The sequence below is a fragment of the Neopsephotus bourkii genome, unplaced genomic scaffold (assembly GCF_033783945.1).
Source record: "Neopsephotus bourkii isolate Nb327-2 ecotype Australia unplaced genomic scaffold, CSIRO-AGI_Nbou_v1 NB_1780, whole genome shotgun sequence".
NCBI classification, from domain to species: domain Eukaryota; kingdom Metazoa; phylum Chordata; class Aves; order Psittaciformes; family Psittacidae; genus Neopsephotus; species Neopsephotus bourkii.
Genome location: NW_026902254.1, coordinates 3,751,692 through 3,775,556, shown reverse-complemented (window position 1 = coordinate 3,775,556; position 23,865 = coordinate 3,751,692). Strand labels below are relative to the sequence as shown.

General features: G+C 38.3%; 2 protein-coding genes across 13 annotated transcripts in view; both read left to right on the top strand.

Moving 5' to 3' along the window:
• The window catches only part of PROM1 (prominin 1), a 65,337-nt gene extending 46,379 nt beyond the window's left edge, over positions 1–18,958 (top strand). For 6 of the 12 annotated variants that reach the window (XM_061379646.1, XM_061379654.1, XM_061379648.1 and 3 more), the window contains 15 exons: positions 1,065–1,188; positions 1,613–1,716; positions 2,033–2,117; positions 5,447–5,593; positions 5,857–5,928; positions 8,564–8,656; positions 9,394–9,411; positions 9,996–10,049; positions 11,536–11,616; positions 11,710–11,778; positions 12,321–12,413; positions 13,903–14,018; positions 15,103–15,171; positions 17,219–17,259; positions 17,490–18,958. In XM_061379646.1, the coding sequence (XP_061235630.1) occupies positions 1,065–1,188; positions 1,613–1,716; positions 2,033–2,117; positions 5,447–5,593; positions 5,857–5,928; positions 8,564–8,656; positions 9,394–9,411; positions 9,996–10,049; positions 11,536–11,616; positions 11,710–11,778; positions 12,321–12,413; positions 13,903–14,018; positions 15,103–15,171; positions 17,219–17,237 (1,144 nt within the window). In that variant the 3' untranslated portion in view covers positions 17,238–17,259; positions 17,490–18,958. The other 6 variants (XM_061379647.1, XM_061379649.1, XM_061379652.1 and 3 more) reach the window with 4 other exon arrangements.
• Positions 18,959–19,962: 1,004 nt separating this feature from the next.
• FGFBP2 (fibroblast growth factor binding protein 2) lies at positions 19,963–23,394 on the top strand. Its single transcript, XM_061379787.1, has 2 exons — positions 19,963–22,209; positions 23,031–23,394. The coding sequence occupies exon 1, from the start codon at positions 21,570–21,572 to the stop codon at positions 22,194–22,196; it is 627 nt and encodes a 208-aa protein (XP_061235771.1). The 5' UTR covers positions 19,963–21,569; the 3' UTR covers positions 22,197–22,209; positions 23,031–23,394.
• The last annotated feature ends 471 nt before the right edge of the window (positions 23,395–23,865 follow it).

Genomic DNA, 23,865 nt, shown 5'->3' with positions numbered 1-23,865 from the left:
TCACTCATGGCCCCTGGTGGGATGGGGAGGAGAATCAGAGGAGTTTATTAATTGGGGGAGTGTATAAAATAATGCGAACAGTAACAATTATAATGAAAAAGAGGTATAGAGAGGAATAAAACCCAAGGAAAGAAAACAAGTGATGCACAATACAATTGCTCACCACCCATGACCAGTGCCCAGCCTGTCCCTGAGCAGTGATCAGTGGCTCCCAGCCAGCTCCCTCTGGTCTATATACTGGGCATGACGTGCTGTGGTATGGAATACCCCTTTGGCTAGTTTGGGTCAGGTGTCCTGTCTCTGCTCCCTCCTGGCTTCTTGTGCCCCTCCTCACTGCAGAGCATGGGAAACTGAAAAGTCCTTGATTTAGGGTAAGCATTACGTAGCAACAGCATAAAACATCAGTGTGTTACTAACTTTATTCCCATACTAAATCCAAAACACAGCACTGTACCAGCTACTAAGAATAAAATTAATCTCTAACCCAGCTGACACAAGGACAGCCCATTTGGAAACTGCAAAACCTGGGAACAGATAATTGAAAATACAAAGAGGTTTTCATAGCTTTTTAGTGCACTTGAGCAGTTGCTTAAAAGAAAAAAGAAAAAAAAGCCATGCAAGGAGTCAGGAAACACTTGACTTTCTCAGAGCACTTTAGGAGTTTGGGGGTTGCTGTTGGAAGTTCCTAGTGGTGGTTTAATGGCATTTCTGCTAGGTGCAAGAGAAGCTTGCATCTGAAATTTGTCTAAAATTCTTCTGAGAGCACAAGGCTAGAAAGCTGAATTTTAAAAAGAAAATTGTATGCTTTTGTGGCTCTTAAATCTAATTCTTAAGAGTTTGCACACCCAGTGCAGATGTGGGCATTTTGAATGTGATTTAGCTAAAGACTTTACAGAGATGAAGCATGTAAGATGTTTCAAGGGGCAAAAACCTATCTGGAAAACAGAAGTATTTCAACCACCTATCACTTGTCATATTGTAGCTGCTGTTGGCTTCACTGTTGCCCCAAGTATACATACTTTGTTCTTCAAAAGCAAAAACTTACTCAACTTATTTTCTTTCAGTGGTGTTGGATTCAGTTTTCTTTTCTCCTGGGTGCTGATGACTGTAGTCGTGCTCACTTTTGTCACAGGTGGAAATGTAGAAAAACTGGTCTGTGAGCCCTTTGAAGATAAAACTTTATTCAAGGTAAAATTCTTCACTTTATTAAACAGTGACTGGAATCCCCATGAGTCCTGATGGTCTTGTCAGTTATGTATGGTATACTATTTTTTAATGGGACACTTGAAGTGAGTTTGTGTCTGGTTTTATTTTCCTGTTACGCACTAAATAGAGACATTCATCCTTTCTTGGTTTAATTTGCTTTGCAGTGTAAATACTGCACATTTGTCGTCTTGTGGAGATACTTTTTGTGTGAATTCAGCATTTCTTGGTGAAGTTCAGCTCTAATACTCATTTTCTGCACCAGAGAGGTTGAATTTGCTGGTTTGCTTGTGTTTCCATTAGTGGGTGATAAGATTATATGTGGGTAGGTGTCAAAAGGTTGCATATGAATAAGTTCATTAATTGAAAACTCAGAACTATAGTAACATTGCTGAATTTTGTCTTGTAGGTTTTGGATACTCCCTACTTACTAAATCAGCACTGGAAAAACTATCTTTCTGGCATCCTGTTTAAAAATCCAAATATTAACTTGACTTTCGAAAATGTGTACAGGTACTAAAGTTATGGTCAAGATTTATACCATTTATGCATATTAGTTTTGTGGTATCTTCCATGCTTGATATGTAAAGCACATGCAAAAACGGTACATATTCCAGAAGACGTTCTGATTTTTACAGTGAATCAGTAGCAAAAGCATGAGGTATTAGAGGTAGTATTAGTGTAATATGTATAACAATATTAGTTGAACTCTTTGATAAAATATTTTGCATCAGGTTGATTCTCTTAGAATATGAACACATTGTGACTCATTCTCATAATGCTTCGTCCTCAAAGTGGTTTTTAGGCTCATATATTTTTATTTTTACAGTGATTGTAAGGAAAACAAAGGAATTTATACCTCTCTTCAGCTAGAACACCTGTTCAATATCAATGAATTCCTAAATATTAGTATGGTAAGTAAAGAAAGTATGAGCAAGTGCATGATTACTTCTGAAGGCTGGAGGTGTGTCTGAACACAGTATGGCGTGTCTGGGGTTTGTGCGATTTTGGGTTTTATATGCAACATATCCTGTGAGGAGCCAAAAAATGGCCAAGATAATTTGAAAGAAAGGAATCTATTTACAGACAAGATGTTTTTTGCCCGTCTCAGTGGACCACAGAAGGTTCTCTGATATGCTTTTTTATAATAATAAAAATATAGTTGATTTTAATTTTGAAACTTGCATAGAAGGTTCAAGTCTAGCATCTTCCGAAGACTACTTATGGTGTGTAATGAGAGTCTTGCTCTTTAGATAAATGTCTGTCTTAGTGTGTTCTCTTCTGATTCCAGTCAGATTTATATTGATCCAGGATATGATATACTGTGCTCCTAAGAATGGTTCCCAATTTCAGTGGGAAGGGATTGGGATAAAATAATTTTTTTTCAGTTAAGCTGTAGTAATACACAACTTCATTGTCATTACTTTTATAAGGGCATGCAGGGACAGAACAAAGGGGAATTGTTTTAAGCTGAAACAGGGGTAGCTGTAGATCAGATATTATTCACTGTGAGGGTAGTGAGGTACTAGAACAGGTTGCTCAAAAAAGTTGCTGCTGCCCCATCCCTGGAGGTGTTTAAGACCAGGTTGGACAGGTCTTTGAGCAGTCTGGTCTAGTGGAAGGTGTCCCTGCCCAGCTGGAACTGGATGAGCTTTAAGATCCCTTCCAATACAAATCATTCTATGATTCTATAATCACGTGACTGTACTAATTCTGGGGTTGCCTATAATACTAATCTTCATTACAGCAACCCCTAGGGGAACCCTATTCTGTTCTGCCAGGCACTGTACCCACACTTAATAGATACAGCCCCTGCCCCAAACAATACACCAGATGAGCAGGGAAGATTATTTTGAGTGTCCACAGCAGGCTGGAAAGGAAGTCAGGTTTCCAGATTGCTCATATTTTGCTCTGTGGCCTGTGGAGGAAAGGTAACATTTTAGATTTGGATGCCATGCAGGACTTCAGGTAATGATAAACAGGTCATCTGGAGTTCCCACTAAACATATTTAGAGGAGTCTCATTTAGTCCTGTGGCCAACAGAGTGGACAGTGTCCGACCTGGCCACAACGGAGGTACTGAATTCTCTAGGTTTCCTTGGTTAGGGCCAGGGGTAGAGCTTAAATATTTAAACATAACATTTCCTGGAGAGGAAAGAGAACTCTCTTTTATCTTGGTCTCCACTTAGGAGGGACAAACATCTATTCAGAGAACCCTGCTTAAATGGATGTCATAGAATAGTTAGGGTTGGAAAGGACTTCAAGATCAAGTTCCAACCCCTCTGCCATGGGCAGGGACACCTCGCTCTAAACCATATCACCCAAGGCTTTGTCCAACCTGGCTTTGAACACTGCCAGAGATAGACCATTCACAACTTCCCTGGGCAACCCATTCCAGTGCCTCACCACCCTAACAGTAAAGAATACCCTCCTTATATACAATCTAAACTTGCCCTGTTTAAGTTTTAACCCATTACCCCTTGTCCTACCACTACAGTCCCTAATGAAGAGTCCCTCCCCAGCATCCTTATAGGCCCCCTTCAGATACTGGAAGGCTGCTATGAGGTCTCCACGCAGCCTTCTCTTCTCCAGGCTGAACAGCCCCAACTTTCTCAGCCTATCTTCGTATGGGAGGTGCTCCAGTCCCCTGATCATCCTCATGGCCTTCCTCTGGACTTGTTCCAACAGTTCCATGTCCTTTTTATGTTGAGGACACCAGAACTGTACACAGTACTCCAAGTGAGATCTCACGAGAGCAGAATAAAGGGGCAGGATCACCTCCTTCGACCTGCTGGTCACGCTCCTTTTGATGCAGCCCAGGATACGGTTGGCTTTCTGGGCTGCAAGCGCACACTGCCGGCTCATGTTCATTTTCTCATCGACCAGCACCCCCAAGTCCTTCTCCGCAGGGCTGCTCTGAATCTCTTCTCTGCCCAGCCTGTAGCTGTGCCTGGAATTGCTCCGACCCAGGTGTAGGACCTTGCACTTGGCATGGTTAAACTTCATGAGGTTGGCATCAGCCCACCTCACAAGCGTGTCAAGGTCCCTCTGCATGGCATTCCTTCCCTCCAGCCTATCAACTGAACCACACAGCTTGGTGTCATCAGCAAACTTGCTGAGGGCGCACTCAATCCCACTGTCCATGTCAGCGACGAAGATGTTAAACAAGACCGGTCCCAAGTCTGATCCCTGAGGGACACCACTCGTTACTGGTCTGCAGCCAGACTTTGAGCCATTGACCACAACACTTTGCATGCGGCCATCCAGCCAGTTCTTTATCCACCGAGTGGTCCATTCATCAAATTGGTGTCTCTCCAATTTAGAGACAAAGATGTCGTGTGGGACAGCGTTGAACGCTTTACACAAATCCAGGTAGATGACATCAACTGCTCTACCGCTGTCCATCAGTTCTGTAGCCCCATCGTAAAAGGCCACCAAATTGGTCAGGCAGGATTTCCCCTTAGTGAAGCCATGCTGGCTGTCACCAAGCACCTTGTTGATTTTCATGTACCTTAGCATGCCTTCCAGGAGAATCTGCTCCAAGATTTTGCCAGGCACAGAGGTGAGACTGACTGGTCTGTAATTCCCCGGGTCATCCATTTTCCCCTTCTTGAAAATGGGGGTTATATTTCCCTTTTTCCAGTCATTGGAAACTTCACCTGACTGCCATGATTTTTCAAATATGATGGCCAGCGGCTTAGCAACTTCATTTGCCAGCTCCTTCAGGACCTGTGGATGGATTTAATCAGGACCCATGGACTTGTGCAAGTTCAGATTTTTAAGATGGTCTTGAACCAGTTCCTCCCCTATAGTGGGCCCAAGGTCTTCATTCTCACAGTCCCTGCGTCTGCCTTTCAAGACTTGGGTGGTGCGGTCAGAGCCTTTGCCAGCGAAGACCGAGGCAAAGAAGTCATTCAGAACCTCAGCCTTCTAGAAATCCTGTGTAGCTAGTCCTCCCGAGAGCTAATGTCATGAAAGGCAAGTAATTCATTGGTATGAAAGATGCATGGCTAGGTTAGAACATGGCATGGCTAAACTGTGTGGATATTGCAGGAAAGGGAAGAGCATTACCTGGTGGACTCCATCAAAGTTAATTGAATTCAACTGATGTAAGCAAGAATCAGTGTGTGCTTCTTCATGAAAGTGATGAGTCAGCAAAAGCAAAATGCTTGGGGAGGGGCAGCTATAGACGAATATGCACTGGGCTCAAACCACTTATATGCTTTATTTTGTTTTCTTCTCAGTATACAGAAGATGTAGCTCTTAAAATTGAGCATATTCAGATAAATCTCAGCAAAATCATCCTGCTGGATGAAATTGGGAAGGAGAATCTTTTGAATTTCAGCTCTTCAGGAATAGAAGGGATAAACTTTGCAGCGTATTTGGCAGAGGTGAGACTGTAGTCAACTGAGATTTGACTGGGACAAAGCATAAAATGAAATGTTTCTTTTAACGGTGGGCAAAACAGAGAAAAATCTGCTTTTGTGTGAAGGGGTGTGTTTTGGAGAATCACAAAACGTGGAGCAAAAGCACTTCAGAAGTTAAGCTCAACAAACATTTAAAGAAGTAAAGGGTAGGCAAAGTAGGTGGTGTGCAGTGTTTGTATGCAGTAACAACATAAACTCTTGCTTCTGTTGTTCACATCTTGTTTCAGATCAATAAAAGTGTTACCAAAGTTGATCTTCTGTCATTTGCTAATGACTTAGAAGCAAGAGCAGACCAGCTGGTAAGTTTAATTCACTAATACAGTAATACATAAAATGCATCGTTTATATACTTTGTAAGTATAAATACATAGCCAAGCATTTAGACTTCCTGTGGGAGTACTCTTGTACTTCAGACATTTATATACATGATGCATTGTCACGTAAGGAAAAGCTTTCAAGAAAAACACTTGATATGAACTGTATTTTAAATATTGCTAATTACTGATTTTTCTATGCTAACTGTTGTACAATTTCTGCTTTGGAAGTATAATTTCTTCTTTGGAAGTATAATTTCTTGAATTTCACTGTTTGCTTAAGAAATGAGGGGAATACTCTGAGTATTTCCTGTTCATGCTGTCTACATTTTAAGCTCCCAATTGGAAAAAGAAAATAGGTTACACTGTGATGAAGATGATGATTTGAATTAATTTTGTTTTAGTTACAGAGCAGAATGTTTTGCAATTGTCAATAAAATTAATACTGTGGCAGCTTATAAGAGCTCTAATGAGGGCTTGGGCTCCACTGTGGCAGGGTAACACACAAAAGAGATCCTGTCTTGCTCTGAAGGGCTTTTTTGCATGCAGGCACGTGGACAATGATCAGAGGGTGCAGCTACGGCATTGCTTGCAGATGAATCTGCAGAATGGCACAGCTGTGTTAAGTTAGTGAATATTCAGCTAATATGTTTTGTATGAATGTCAAGGTCACTTCATATTTGTTTTTCAAAATGAGGGTCCTAGTTTGGCCACAAGGTTGGAGACTGGCCTAAGACAAATGCCTTCATTGTGGTGTAGGAGAAAGAGTTATGCTGCATATGTGCTGCTATTGCTTGGATCACTAAGGGGCATAGAGAGCAGAGTGAGATCATGCTGTCTGGAATTTATCAGATACCCATCCCTCCTCTAGGGAGAAGAAGGCACAATATAGGCCGCTGGTGTGCTTACTCCATATAATTTGATCACATATCTTAGTGCTTTTTTCTGCCACATGTGCGTTCATGTCAGGTTTAGGCTGCTCAGAGCTTTTCTTGTATTGTATTGTATTGTATTACCCTCTCCAAGTACCATGAGTGAGCCACATGTTGCCTGTTTACTCATGTAGTTTGTCTGCTAAATTCAACAGGTACCAGTAGCTTCGGCCACAGTTCACTTCAGTTTTCAGTTTTTACTGTGCCATTTTGAACCTTATGCAGGTGGGGAATTTTTGCTGATGTTTTGGGTTATTTTCTAAGTGAAAGCTGAGTTTCTTCAAATGTGTTATGCTTTACATAGAATTGCCTGAGATGTCTCTTTGAAGGTATATTCTACATAGCTCCATAAAAGATAATTTATTCTGCTGGTAGATAGGGTTTTTTTTTTATTTTTGGTAATAGAATCTAAAAGAAGTATTTGAATTGCGAATAATTAAGCAGAGTAATTTCTTCATATAGAAGACAAAGAAAAACCACAGTATTAAATGTGCTCACTGTCACAGTGTATATTTTTATTACTTCCTTACTGTAATCTATGAAACGCAAAAAAAAAAAAAAAAGCCCTCCAGACCCCCACAACAGCATGACACAGTACAAAAATTAGATTGTTTCAGAACTGGTACTGGTTTCCAAGAATATTTTGTAATCCCGCTTTGTTATTAGTGTTAACTCTTAAAGTTTACAAGAACCATCAATTAAAGAATAAACTAAAACCATTTGGAATTAATCAACCATGGGGTTATAGTTTACATTTTCTGGCACCTGACATGAAACTGAATGGATGTTTTTATACTGGAAGGATTAAATGGAATAAAACTTGTATCAAAACACTGGGTCAGGGTATGGAGGGTGCTATCACCCACAGGTGTTGTTAGGTAACAGAATTCAGCTTGTCAGTGCAGCACATAAAGCATCCTGAAGCTCAGTGCCACAGCTGACCACTTCCTTGAACACAGGAAGCAAACACAGCTCTGAGGTATGCCATTAGTACGCTTTCAAAATAGTGAGCAGCATGTATTCAGAATGTATGCAGGGAGCCAAGTGATTTTGCCATCAAAAGGAAATGGAAGAGAAATGTATTTCTGAGAATAAAATCAAATTCCATGGTATTTTGCAGGAAGTGTGAGCTCCAGACAGGCAGTCAGCCTTGAAAATCAAGGCACAAACTTTTATCTTCTGACTGAAAAGCAGGAGCTGCAGAAATGAAGAATAGGTTCCACAGGCACGTTTCCAAGTTACCAGCTGGGAAACTTCTGTGCCCCTCAGAAAGCAGTGTGCCTCAGTGTGATGACCACAGTGCCCAAAATAAAAGCAAATACCTGTACCTGGGCAATGCTCATCCCAGCTGCGGTGCCATGCTGCAGTGAGTTAGAGGGGGATGTGCTAGCTCCTCTGTATTTAAAATGACTTAGTGCACCATGTGAAAATTCTCTCCAGTTAAATATGTGCTGATAATGTTATAGCCAGAAAAGCAGTATAATGTATCTGGTTCAGTTATTGAGGTTTAAATTATTAATATGGTGATTTTTCTTCTCTTTGTGTTGAGGAATTCAATTTGCCATATCCCGTTGTTAGCATCAGCTGTTCCGCAATGGACGACGATGATGTGCAACTCTCATTGTTTCTTGCTTTGTTGGAAAGCTTTGAGACTACTGAACAATACTGCATAATTGTGTTTTTTACAGCCAAAAGGAGCACTGGAAAATGCCTTAAAAGGACATGCAAACAACATTCGGATGATTCATAACCAGCAAGTCATTCCGCTAGAGCAAGCTATGGTAAAATATTAAAGCAATACTAAAATGTAGTTACAGAAAATATGAATTTTTAAATCTTTTAAATACAGAAAGCTGGACTTTTGCTAGTACATAAGCACTGATTGCATTTTCACTGTATCACTGAAGAGTAATCTGGTTAAAGTACGTGTTTAATAAATAGTTTTCCTACTTGTAATACTACTACTTTATAATGCTTTCTAAAATAGTGACCTTTTTCCTCCCCATGGTTTTTTTTCTATATCTATTTTTGATTATATATGAATAAAGTAGGAAATGGGAGAAATTTACAAAATCCTAACCCTAATTCACTCAATTTCTTTTTTTGTTTAGCATTTGTCTTCATTACTAAAAGCAGTTACCATTTTCACACTTTGTTTCTTGGAATTAGCAATCGCCTAACAGTGTTAATCAGAACTGGAAACTCCTGACAGGAGTATTTAGAGCCAAAGAAAAGTATTTTTAATTGATGCCATAAAAGATGTGAAAGAGCTGCTTCTGCCTGATTTTTGCCAAGCTTATAAGTATCAAGCTGTGTATATACTAGGTGTTGCTTTTTCTTCTTCGTAACATGATGACTTTTAGTTTATCCTATCATCTGATACAGTGTTCCTGCCCTATCAAAGCCCTCTGGTAGAAAAGAGTTAAGTCTCCTCTTCCAGTCTAATTCTGTGCTGTTCTTCCTAATTAACTCCTAATTATTCTCATCTCTTTTTCCTTTTACAAAACCGACTGTCAAGAAATATGTTAAAGCTAGGGTAAGTGCTTTTTCCCTTCTGCAGTGGCACATTATAGAATTTTCTGAATGCTTGGTTCTGATTTTAACTGTTCCCTCTTCACTCCAAATAAATCTTAGTTAAATCTAAAGTTTTCCAGTACACAGTGCGTAAGAGTCATAGAATGGTTTGGTTTGGAAGGGATTATTAGAGATAATATAGTTCCAACCCCCTGCTAGAGGCAGGGACGGCTTCCACTAGACCAGTGGATGCTCAAAGCCCCATCCAACCTGGCTTTGAACACTTCCAGGGATGGAGCAGCCACAACTTCTCTGGGCAACCTGTGCCAGTGCCTCACCGCCCTCACAGGGAAGAACTTCTTCCTTATGGCTAATGTAAATCTACCATCTTTCAATGTAAAGCCATTACCTCTTGTCCTATCACTACTTGTTTTTATAAAAAGTCATATTCATTTTAATACAACTGTTGTTACTATATATAGTGTGATGTATTATATAAAGTAATCTAGAGAAGATCAAATTATGCATATAATATTAAAAGAGATGGGCTCTTACCTGTAGCAATGACTTGAATGTTTGGTTTTTTTCTCCCCTCCTTTCTAATAGAGCACTTTAAATCAGAGCATCCGGTTACTGAAGAGGACATCATCTGAACTTACGGTAAACTTCTCTTTCTGGCAACAGGAACATTTTTATGTGTTTTAAGTCCATTCACCACATATGCAGGGCATATATGCTGTTTCTGTTTCTAGCTGTTCTGTTATTGGGAAAGATTGTAATGCATTGAAGTAGTAGCAGGGATTCAGATATTTCTTGTGCACAGCATTTTCTGCCCTGGCTTTCCCTTCCTTACAGAGGGGGAAAAAAAAAAAGAAAAGAAAAAGTTGGGAATTTTTTTTTGAAGCATGAGTTGTAAACTGAATTGTCATGTGGTAAACTAGACTTCAGCACAGTTCCATATGGTGTGTTACTCATTTTCCTAAAACTGTAGTTGTTTTTTCTAGAATCCTTGAATGCAAAACTTGGGGAGTTCGGGGGGAGACAACCAAGAAGTAAACCACAAAAATTCAGCTGAGAAAAGAGCTTAACTGTCTTGTCCAACTACATCTTGTCCAACATACAGCTCCTAGGGGCCTGTTTCTTTATCACTGGACTTGTTACCTTCCTGCTCCTGCAGCTTCAGCCTTACTGTGGGAGCCTGGACCTGTATAGAGTCTTCCCCAGGAGAGCCATGTTTCCCCTCTAAGTAGCAGCTCATGTCCACACAATGGGACCGCTGCCTTCACAGTCTCCTGGACTTGGGAGAATACGCAGCAGAATGGTTACTTTAATGGCAGCAAAGCTTTCTGTTGCCACCAGCCTCCCTTGGCTCTGCTAGCAAGAATCCAGCCACACTAGCTAGCACTTAAGAGTCATAACCGCAACAGCTTGGTGGGCCATACCTACCCCAGTTCTTCCTGTTATGGTTTTCACCCATCCACAGCAGCAGGTGAGCTTAGGTTTCCCTTAGAATCTGTGATTTGAACCTGGAAGGTAGGACTAAGAAGCCATGAAATCAGGTGCTGATAAACAAGTGTTTGACCTGTAAATGTATTTGGAAAACACCTCTACAGTTTCAAGCTGTAGGTACATTATCCTTTGTGTGTGTTCTTTGAGAGACTTGTTAGGGTTCCACATGCATTGAAGAATTGTCTCAATCCTTTCGTCTATTGATTAGCAGCGTGTTCTAGCTGTATTGAATCATACTGTAGTAAGTAAGGGTTCTAATAGTAATACAGGCACTGTATTCTTGCTGTGCACTGTATGTGTCTGTAATATATATACTACATTGATGAATGTATTTCTACTTTTACAGAAAGGAAAGAGAATGGAAGAGAAAGCTGATCTAGTATATAAATTGGTAACATAGGATTCAGGAAAAGATACTGTTTATAATCACTAATGTCTTCCTTTTTTTAGTAGTGAGAGAATTTTGTTAGGTGATCTTGAATCTATAGGCCGGCTCATGTTCTGTCTGGATTTGCATGTTTTAACAGGACAATAACATTGGTTTTTAAAGAGAATGGGGTCCCAAAAATGGCTGGAGAGCCATTGTAACAGTCTGAAAGGGATTTACTTATATTAAACACTGTCTCTTCCTCTCCAGGTTAAGGTGAAAAATGTCATAAGCGCTGTTAATGCTGCCCAGCTTCTCATAAATAACAACGCTTCTCTAGTTATTGTACAGGTGAGCTTTAGTTAATTAAAGTAAATTAATTTATGATTTCATGGAGATAAAGTTTCATTTACTTTTATTCACCTCACTTTTTTCTGTTCCTAGGAGACAAAAAAGTACATGGATACCATTGTTGGCTACTTTGAGCAATATATTGAGTGGGTCAAGGAGTCGGTAAGATGCGTTAACTTCATTGAGAGAAGCTGTGCTTGAAAAGACTGTGAAAAATCTAGATGATAATAATGATCATGTTATTTTGATAGTATGTTTCATAGTTTCAATTTGTAAGAGATTTGTATTTACTATGAAGGGGAAAACTTGTCTTCTGTAAATAGCTCAGTTATTTTTGAAATAGAACAGAAATGATGAGTTGTGTTGATTGGAATAAGATGTAAAAACTATATTTTTTTTTCCAGGGCTAGCCTGAAATCTGCCATTAGCATTTGTGCTAATACTGCTCTGAGCATGTCCCTGCTTAGTTCAAATTGATGTCATTAGCATATTTTTTGATTTTTCTTTCTTCAGCTGCAGCCTTTAAGAAAGTAAGCTGAGGTTTTAGAGATGTTCAGTTGATAGCATACCCCCATTGGAATTTGGGTAGGGTCAGAGAAAACAATTTAATAAACAGCATCTGTAACTATAAGCAAGTTTTGAAATTCATATTTTATTCTTTTACATACTTTGAACTATATACTTATTTTTTTAATGTCTTTCAGATTGCCATGGAGGTAGCGGCGTGCAAGCCTATTGCCAATGTGATAGATACAGCAGTAGATATTTTTCTATGCAGCTATATAACTGATTCTGTGGTAAGGAATATTTTCTGTTATTCAGAATTGGGGCAGTGGGAAATTCTTTGACTGTACTTCTGCATTTAATTATTCTGGCTAGACTGTTCTGAAGTATGATAATAATGTGTCATGTTCAAAGTTATGCAGGGGAAAAAAAAAGTTCAGATCTGGATCAAATCCAAAGCCAAACCAGTGCTGGACTTGTTTTATATTCCCTGTAAACTTAGGCTTCTATTAGCGAGAATGCTGTAAAATTACAACTTGAAGTACAAAGTAAATACAGTACTACTGGTTTGGAATAAAAGTTCTTGGGAAAAATAGCTGGATTTCTGTTTGATTACTTGATTCTGAATGACCTTGAAGTGGAAAAGCATAAAGATCTGAAGTTTCAGCTGTAACTGTTTCTGACTTTAAGGAGAGGGAGTGGGGGAAGGAAGTGAGAAATAGGAAGGAAAAGCTTTCTCAAGTATCTTCCCTAGAATCTAGAAAACCTGAATGAGGTTTTATCATTTGACTTGTAGCAGACCTTGATTCATTCCTATACAGTGGAGACTTGGAGCATGACTGGTTGCAATATATAAGGGCAGTATTGGCTTTTCATCTTGCTAAAAGAGCTTGGAAAGAGGGCAGTATGTATTAAAAAGAGCATAAGAAACCACATGCCTGGAAACTACCTAAAATATCTCCTAGTTATTGCTTAGATTTATGGCACCTGTAGCAAGGTCCTAATTATACCAAGAGTAAATGTGTATAATCAAAGCCAAAGCATTCGAACCCTGGTAGCACTTTAACCACAAAATGCTTAATCTTGATAATGCTTAACAACATAAACCTCCTAACCTGGCAGAATCATCGATTATCTCGCATGTTATAGAGCTTCTGTTCTCCTTTGTGTAGCCACTAACCATCTGGTGGGAGATGGACCATGATTTTCCTGATGATAGAACTTAGTTGAGTCACTTGAAAGTCAAAATGCCTCCAGCCAATACAAATCAAATTTGAAAAAATGATCTTTTTAACATCTGGTGATAACTCAGTTCAACTGTATGATAATGAAATTAGTTACACAAACAGGCTGCAGTTAGCAAGTTTAAAAGTACCTTGAGAAAGTGCTGGAAACTTGAATTTTGAGAAAGAACTATGAGAAAGATGAATACTTTAAAATACCAAGAAAAGGAGAAAGAAAAAAATGTGACTGGAAATGAATGCTGATATGCAAAATTACTTTCTCACCCAAGGCTGAGTACATTGAAATAACTTCTTAGGGCACTATGGCTGTGTAGCTTTGAGCAACTTCAGACACATTTCTATTTGGTTACATTTGAGAACAGTGCTGTTATTACTTTAGTTCACATTGACAGTAGAGAATACTTAACGTGCCCTGCTCCATGCTAGTATAAGGAGCTTCAGATAATCCTAAGACCAGTGCCACTAATTTTGTCTGTATTCTTCCAGTAACAATGATTAGAATATCAATGTCTTTTTCCTGGATTCTGCTCTGTTTCAGAATACCTTCTGGTTTGGTTTGGGAGGCTCGTCAATATTTTTAATTCCTGCCATAATTTTTGCTGTGAAACTCTCCAAATACTATCGTAGAATGGATACAGAGGATGTATATGATGAGTAAGTATATACTCCTAAGTGAGCTAAATGGCACATGGATTACAATATTTTTGTAGCATCTCACATGAAGGCACTATAATCCTGAAACCTTCTGCGTGGTCAGATTAGAACTGTATGTTCTTCTAAAGTATTGCAGGTTTGGGTTGGTGCCTACACAGTGCTTTGTGCAGGTGGGATGTGGTTGCCTTGACTTGCTGTGACCCTGTGCAGATAGTGTCAGCCCTGACTTTGAGAAACTTATTTCAGAATGAGGTTTTCAGAGCTTTGTGTACAGTGATTATATAAATGTATTCTAAAGGTACAAGTGATTAGCTTTGCTAAGTAACCTGTTAAGGTGAATTATGCCTGCTTTGTAATCTTCTTGAATTAATTTTTTGCTTTCTTTCTGTCTTAGTTATTCCTAACGAGTCTTTCCTTTTTCAATTGCAGTTCCTCTGTCTCAGGGACTTGGCATTTTACTTTATGATAACTGTTCTTGCACATTTTTCCATCAATTTTGTTTTCACTGTTTTCTACTCTTTGGTTTTGCTCATTGTTCAGTTAGCCTGTGCACTGCATTTCTCAGTTTTCACACTGGTCATTTTTCATTACACATTCACTAGTCAGTGGAGCAGAAACAGGCACGTACAGCTAAAATTACTCACTTATTAGTGTCTAGTTAATTCCTCCTCCTTTTCTGTGTTTTTTAGTGGTGAAACTATACCGATGAAAATGTAAGACATTTTTGCTGGTATTTGTTACAATTTTTCTGGTGAGAGGGTTTATATTTTTCATGTAACTTGTTGCTTCAAATGAGGTAACGTGTTCTGTTTCACCAGACAATATAGATTATATTAGAGTATCCAACTCAAGAATACCAAAATACTTAATTTTTGGACTATATATAAAAGTATTTAAAAAAATATAAAATTATAATTATACCACAACTCCTGAATGTTATAAAGGAAAAGTATGTTCTATTGTACAGACACAGTTTATCTTTGCACATAACACTGACATCCATGTACATGTCTTAGAAGCCATACTGTACATAGCACATTTTATAGTTAACATGGTCTTTCTTGGTGTATTTATTTTATTGCAGTATGGAAAATGGTAATAATGGTTATCATAAAGAGCATTTATATGGTATACACAATCCTGTTTTTACAAGGTAAACCAAGTCTGAAACTGCATGCCTTCATGTGTCCTTACTTAATCTACTATATTAATCACCTATCCACTTTTCTGCACGTTTTAAAGAGAATCACTTATTTATGTGGGGGTTTTTTTGCATGGTTACTCACTATAGCAAATTTTGTATGATTTATATTTCTCCAATATTCTTTACGTAGCAGCAGATATTCTCGTCATTTCCAGCAACTTAACAAAGCAGTTGCCAAAATTGGATCTTAAAATCCAGGTGATTAGGTATTTATCTAGGCCAGTGGGTGGTCCTAAATTGATAAACACATTAAAATACTCTGATAGTCGTTGAAATTGATAGGATGGAATGCATTCTTAATCCCAAGTTGTTTCATTTCTTGGATTGTGGCAAGAGGAGCTTTTCCTATGGAAAAGGCAGGTGATGCAGGGTATTGCAGAAAACACGACCAGAGAAAGTGGGTGTTTCTGCATGGGTGGAACTAGTGTAATGGCATAAAATAAAAAAGCTGTTTTGTTTACAAAAGAGGGGATTTGAGTTCTTTTCTGTATCTGCAACTTCTGTGCTGTAAAATCTTAGCTACTGTGAGACTTTCAGTTTCCATAGGGATACCATAGAGTGTCCCACAGTTTTGATAGTTAGGGTTGCAAAATGTCTGAGTTGCTTAAGGAAGGATCTAACTTGCAACTGAAATCTGTGCTCACTGTGCCTTAACTTGCGATCTCACAACTGAAAGTACAGGTTGAGTACTGGTAGAGAAATTCCTTCCATAATGGGTAAATACCAAGAGAGCTTACAGTTTGGAAGTCATGCCAGATTTTTTTGCTGAATCAGGTGTATGTTACTATTTATTAGAACTCTATTTAACAATAATTAATTTGCTGACCAAATCTTGATTCCTTCTGAAGGAAATTTTTACAATAACAATCATTATGATATATTCTGCACCTTAAGGGTACTCTCTAAATATTAAAACCTGCAATGTGTTTAATTCAAAAATACTTCTGGCATATCTAAGGACTTTCGATATTTTACATGAGAGTAAACTAATAATCGTTCAGGCCTTAGAAGTGCCTTTCTGATCTTTGAATCTTTAATATGAATATTAATATTCTTGACATTCATAGCATGTTTTCTGTGATATTTCAGTGATTGATGAATAGTTAATACAGTGCTCCTGAATAAGCTAAAAATTACTAACCTAAAATAATAATTTAAACACAGACCCACTAGTTCAGTCTTGACTTTATTTTCTTAAATCTTAAGTTTTAAGTTACTCAAAATGGGCTGCCATAATAAAATGTAGAGATTCAGCAATGCTGACTTCTGTTTGCTGACATAATTTGAAAAACTGCTAATTGAGAGAGACATGCTTTTTGAATTTCTCAGTCTGGGATTCCCACAGCAAATAGACTTGTTTCTAATTTTCATTTTGGCAAACTCTTCACTCTTGTGCTATCCTTCCTTTTTCTTATTTCCTATAAAGTATTTTGGGAGGTACATTGAGACATGAATTCAAATAGATTTCTGTACACCTGCACTTTTGCAGGTGTGAAGAATCCCATAGGGGTTTTTTTGTCCTTCGGAATCAGGTGGATTATTTTGCTGGAAAGAGAAGCCAATATTTTTCTTTATAAATATGGAATATGTAAATACAAGTGTGAGATCTCTATAAGGTATATTTATATTTGTATAGGTATCTCACACAGTTTTTTTATATATGTGCCAAAGATACAAATAACCTCAAATACAGTCACTGTTTTTATGAGAGCAAAATGGGAGGCTAGGTTAAGTTCTCAAAGGAGTGTCAGTGAATAGTAATCCAAGCATTTCTTCCTATCGTGAAACAAAGATAACAAAGATAATAAAGAAAGGTTGGTGGAGAAAACCATGAATCTGTTTCCTCCTCTTTGGAAAAATTCTTGCTTAAGTGGGTACAAGTATGAGAATAGTTCATGCCAGCTCGGCTTGTCTCACCTTAGTCAGACACAGTATTTCTGTTCCACTTGTGGGCAAAAGAAAATGATGGTTTTGGTTTGTGTTTTTTCTTGTATAGCTCTGTGGAACAGTGGTAACATGTACTGGAAATATGAAGGGGTAAGTAATGAGCTTTTAAAGTCAATTCTAGGTTATTACTACTTTACTGTTTTTAAGAAGGCTGCTCTGCTTTCCGTAACATGAGTGTTTTAAGTTGTAAAAGTAAAAAATAAGCTACTTATTGAACCACATTGATACCCATGTGAAAATCTATGCCTAATTCTACTTAAATTACATTATAATTCTGTCTTCATAAAGATTCCCTGAATTGTTTTTGTGTTTATTTCCAGGCTATATAAATGAGGCTCGAGATTCTTCTGTGGAAATATGTCATTATTCTTCCAAGTGTATTGGCATTTGCATTCATCTTCTAAATCCTGAGCCACTTCATTTATGTCGCCCGTACTGTAAATCCCAATTGTACTATTGAATGTTATGCCATAAACTACTGTACAGAATATTTTGCAATCAGGGCACTGCCTCTTAAATACCACTGTTCAAAGCTTGAATTAAAATGGTTTTTGTTTTTTACTTTTTTACACTGAGCTTTTTACCTTACATCACAGTATATAAATTAATTAGATTAACAGTCTTTGCCTAGCAATTCTCTGACACCTGGTCAAGTTCTTATCTTAAATTGTTGATTTGTGTTAAACACAGTACATACACGTTTACATAAAAATGCATTTTGTATACAGAGGCTTTTGTATATACATTTTTCTTAAGACTTAAGTGTTTAGTTAAGATTTTAATCTTGTATAGTGCTCTTCACAAATTTACCAGCATGATCAGTGTTGCTATTTGGTGCTCTTGAATGATCACTTGGGACTAAATTTGAAGTGTAATGGGATCCACAGTGTCTCTTTGTGTCTCTGAAAACTTCAGTTGCAGTTTCGTTTTGCTCCCTCTTTTTTTTTTTTTTTTTTTAATTATTTAATATTTAGTGGGTTTTGCAGTATAGACCTAAAAGGGAATTTTTTGGAGAAGTTTGTTTTGAAACTCTTTGGGTGGGAGGGTTGGGAGTGTCCGTGATGCATAATATAGTGCAAAAGCTAAGCTTTCTAGAGTTCAGTAGTACTCAAAAAGAGCATGAGAAATGCCATCTGTGGGTGATTTTTGGAATGCTTTACGTTTTCTGTCTCCCTTTTCTTCATTCACACTCATTTCTGTAATGTTCTTAATAGCACCACTGTTAAGCTGTGACTCTTTCAGGGGGCAGCAATATTATTTTTGCTAAATATTTTAAAAATATGATTTCTAATACTGAAACTCAAATGTGTTTCACAATTGAAGTTAACATTTCTACTACTAGAGTTACTGCCTTGATTTTAGGCATGCAGTTGCATTGCTGAATTAATTAACAGCAGAATTCATCGAGGCCCAAAAGTATCTCTGTTACTGGAGTAAAACATTAAGGTGGGTGAATTAAGTGTGTATATTGATCTAAAATATTGTCTCTTCATATGTCAGTATTGTTAACTTTGTTTCCAACAAGTTTCATTGGCTTGAAGTAGGGGTAATTCTGTCAAACAGTCATGTAATTGTTAAGACCTACTGAAAAGCGATACCAGTCTTTAACCTGGAATAACCTTAAATTTTTCATTTTTAGGTCATAAATGGAAACATTTCTAATTGCCAGTATGTAGCATATGTGTATATGTAATGTTCAGAACAGCAGATTTTTAAAAGTTTCTATTTTTAATTTGAGAAAATTCCCAGTTTCCCAGTTCATTTAAATAAAAAAGAAGTTGCTTAACTACCTGATGTTTGATTCTCAGTTGTTTTGTTGTGTAGACCTGTCTCAGAAGACATGCACTGAGTTAACTTCTGATGAAAATTATTTTTTTTACCATGATTAAATATTTCTGCTATATTTGACTTCTGTTAATGACCTTAGCTTAAGCAACATAAGAGACTAAGAATTGGAGCAGGAAGATCTGAAAGAATATTGAGTGGGAGAGCTTCCAGCTTCCATAGAGATTATGCAGAGGTGGAAGGATTCAAGCTAATGAGTTGTAGAGGGTACCCGCATAACCTGCAAGTGCTCAAGGTGTTACCACTTGCCTGTTGTTGGTGGTGCTGTAGCAGTGACAGCAGAATTAAATGTTTGCCAGTTCTTCTGCTCCTGTAGTTCACTGCTGGCATCCTGACTTACCTTGTAAAAGGACAGTTGTTTTCCACTGATACAACAGACCATGAGTTTGTTTCATGTGATGCACAGGCAGACGGGGGACACACATGCCAAATGGAAGCAAGACAAACACTGAGCATTAACATATTAACTGTAATACATAAATATACCAGTGCTCTTGAGTCCAAACTTTGGTGTTTGTCCTTGTAGTCTGTTTTGTTTCCATGATTGCACTTTGAAAACTTTCAGAACAAGAGATCTGAAACTGGTATAAAGTAACCTTTAAGTAATTTTGAACTCTTTAACAATTGTTAGAACAAGAGAGATGAATGGCTTTAGTTTTTAACCTAGAAACTGTCAGTGCTGTTATGCATAATCAAGTGTAAATAATACATTTCTTTGTCAAATATTAATAGTTATTTGACTGCTTGCAGTAGGGATTTGAAATTCTTGAAATGAAGATGCGGTGAAATGAAGTGTGAGGTAGGCAACAAGATTCTTCTGTCTGGCTGGATGATGGGCAAGGAGACCTCTAGAAAACAATAGAAGAGTGAATTGTGAATCTGAAGCAGGTTTGTACCATTGCTGTTTCTCCTAAAACCTGAGACTCTAAGGCTGGAGAGGCACACCATTGTCCTTTGAAAGAGACAGTCAGGGGGTACAAATGGCAAGAAGCTAGAAAACAGAGCTCTACTAAAAATGTGGTTAAAATTGCCTTAGAAAGGAGATGGAAAGAAAGCTATGTTGTTCTCTCTAACAAATGGTGTTTAGTCTTGGGGAACTTCATGGCACGTTCACTGGAAGAATGAGGTTCAGGCTACCCAAAATGGCTGTTCCAAGTAGTTCCATCGTGAAGCAGACAACTCCCAGACAAGCTGGGATGCCACAGCAGCCAGGACTACTGTCAATTAGTAGAGAAGCACCTTTTGCAATTTTATTTTTCTGTTCTGCTTCACTGTCTGTGTTAAATGAATGGGTTTACCTTGTTATTTTATTTATTGATACCTATTGAACTGCTAGGTATACAAAATGGTGTTCTATTCCATTGTGTATGGCCATTCTTATACCCAGGGTTTCTAGCACCCCAGTTATTCAAGCATACTTTAATTACATGCTCACCATTCCAGAAGCTGTTCAGGTCAGACTTGGTGTATCATACATATCTGCTGGGGTCGTATTAGCCAGAAATGTACTGTGGCTTGCAGAAGTCTGGAAGGGATTCTTCTCATGGCCTCCTGGATGCCAGGAGAGTTACCATGATTTTCCTTAGCTCTGCTTTTACTTGCTGTAGCAGAAACTGCTAGTACAGGAATCTGCAGTAATACATTTCTGTTCCCTTGCCTTTGTTTTATGGCAGTTTCACAGCTCATTTACTATGAACAGGAAAATATCTATTTAGAAAAAAAGTGGAAGGTGATAAAACACAAATATCTGACATACTCTGGGGTCTCTTCCCTGCTGCTGAGACCCATGATAAGCTAGCTCTGTTGTCTTGCTCCTTTGGCTGAAAACAACCCATGGTGTGACAATGGTGATACACTTCCACATGTTTGGTTTATGTTTAGGCCTGTAATACCTTATTTTGCTAAACCTTTATTCCTTAACATTGTTGAAAACTGCAAGTCTGAAAACCTTTCACAGCTCACAGAATGTGCAGTTGATTCTTCAACATGTCCCCACTGTGCTGACATGTGTCATGTGCTGATGACGTGTTAGCATTGGATCCTTACTGTACAAATCCACAGAAAACCTATTCCACAAATCAGCCTTTATTAGTAAGACACATTTTAATCACCCAGATGTAGCGGCATAGATTGCTTTGGCACTTTCATCTTTTTTTACTTCAGTATGGTCTTACAAGCTCTGGCATGAAGATAGCTGGCTATAAAGCAGCTGGAGAATGGAAAATACCTGTTCAAATCAAATATGACATGTTCATCCTCATAGGAATGTGCTTCTCAGTTATACAACTATCACTCTATAACTGCATTTACAAGGTTTGTCCTGTTACCTTCTTGGGGGTTCGCAGGTTATTTGACACTCCCTCAGGCTATAAATTATGGCACATGCTTACTGAAGTGTGATTTATTATTTTTATTTAAAAAAATAAACCTCCCATCCCATGTTCCGCTGGTAAGAGGCTCCTTTGTGCACCAAGCCTTTAAATTGTGAGCAGCCACTTACTGCTTCCACTTATTTGGATCGTGTTGCTCAAGGATCTCAGTCACCTCCTCTCACCATGAAGAGTTTTGCTCTTCTTTTCCTAGTAGTGATCTGTGGCTTGGGAGGATTGGGACACAAGTTGAAGCCAAAGAAAAGAAGCGATGGTGAAGTAATCAATTTTCGGACTAAAACCAAAGATGTTTGCACAATGAGCATGAGTGGGGATGAGGAGATGAAACTTAGAATTGAATGCAAAAGCCAAGCTATGACCTACTGGTGTGAATTCACTGGCAAGCCATCAGTCTGCCGTGCTTTCAGAAACAACCCAAAGATTTACTGGAACCAGATTGCCATGGAACTTAGAAAGCTCCCACACGCCTGCGAATCCACACAAGTGTTGAAGATCACCATGTGCCAAAAGGCTCCCTCAGCAGCTTTCATGAAGCAAATAGCTGCTGGTATGGAACCAGGAGATGCAGCAAACCAGGTCAAATCAGTCCAGAAAACTTCCACTTCTGGAAGGGGAGCAGGGAAAAGCCCTATTAAGAAAATATTAAAACCTCCAATACTACCACTTATAAAACCAACCCGACATAGTCAAGGGTCTGAAAATGAAACAGAAGCAATGAAGCTGGCCCGGGAACATTGCTGGGAATCCCTGCACGGTTTCTGCTCCTACATTATTGGAATCTTCAGAGGTTAAGGGTTCACTTCAGGTAAAACTCCCACCTTGAAGCACAGCAGAATATACCTGAGCACAATCCTGTTGTAATTTTGTTTAATTTTGATCCTGGGGGTCTTTCAGAGGTGGGGAGGGAGGTTCTAGGCTCATTTACTGAAATCTAACATGGCAAAGCCTGTACTGTGGCTTCTGAGGGGCTGGACAACTTAAACTTCAGTGATGATTGCTAGTTAAGGACTAGTTCACAGCCTCCTGTGGGGTCTTCAGTGGGTACTGAGATGTTTGTTCTATCTATTATTAATTCTATGATATTTCAGTTCTACCTGTTTGAATTGGGTTTGTTTTCTGCCTTCTGTTACTCCTTCCTTCTTGTGCTGACTTTCATATTTAAGCCAGTGAAGTAAGCTAAATAACAAATGCATCAGCTAGAACAACTTAAACCTACATTCAGAAATTCAGAGGATAAAGGTTGTTCATCACAATGGGTAGTTAATAATTAACAATTTTCATTTTAAGTAGTTCATAAACAACTAAAAGAAATGAGTAAAACCAAATGGACTGTCTTGGTTTGAGAGTCTGTGAGTTTCTGTGGAGACAGTAGGGGATTGCATGCAGGCGCTTGCCTGACAAGTCTCAGGTTTTCAGCCAGGATTTAAAAAGGCAAAGCCCTTGAGGAAGTGATTGGTTTTATATCTACTTCCATTTTGGCTCAGGAACTGGTGACTGAATCTGGCACAATTTTGACAGAAATGGGAATAGATGCAGCATGAACCAGCAAGTCTTTAGGCTGCTGCTAATCTTTCTTGTGCTTGATACAGCAAAGTGACTAATCTTGTTTTTTTCTTTGTTTTGCAGAGCAAAATTTTTACAGCTGAAGAAGGGCCCTTGCTGTAGTTTAATAATTTAGACATAAGAATTTTGGTTTAAAAATGGGTCATCTCTGTAAATCTTGTAGCTTTTTCTTCTTTTTGCACCCCTAACATGAAACTTAAGACAGCCCTGAAAAATGCATGAAGTGACTGTACTTAAAGTGTTTGGATGAACTGACTGTTCTTAGGTCTGTTACACACCAAGGTGTACAACGCTTATGTAACCAAGGTTCCACTTCAGGAGTGCTGAGCTTGGATAGGTTTTTGTGCTGATTCTCTTTGATGTGTTGGAAATGAAAGCTGTAAATGATGCTACAGTTATTACAAGCAATAAAATGTATAAAAACATACTCAGTGTGCTTACTTGCAATTTTAAATGGTGCTACTTGTATAAAGTCATGGTATTTGATGCTTGTTTCTTAAGAGATTATTGCTGGAATGTGTAAGTGGAGTTACAAGCCTGAGTCACTATTTTCCCACTGTGAACATGTTTTCATTAATATTAATATTTTCAGTGTTACTACATTTATATTGCAATGATAAGTTACAGACAGCAGGGAGGAAGGACTGGAGAAGTAGAAGAGTAATGTAAGAATACATTTCCAAACATAGCAGATCAGAAGTGTTCATCTGTGATGCATCTGCAGAGTTCACTATTACTAGCATCTGTTAGTGGAAATAGTACTGTTTGGGTTCAGTAAACATTCTGAAAGGTAATTTGTATCTATTCACTTGGGCACTTGCATAAATCTCATCAAAACACAAAGCAGACCTAATAGCCTGTTGTCAGAGGTTTATATTCAGTTTGTTTTTTAAGAGTA

Bases quoted from the DNA above. Each gene is read 5' to 3' on its own strand.
- FGFBP2 (XM_061379787.1), top strand. From the start codon at position 21,570: ATGAAGAGTTTTGCTCTTCTTTTCCTAGTAGTGATCTGTGGCTTGGGA.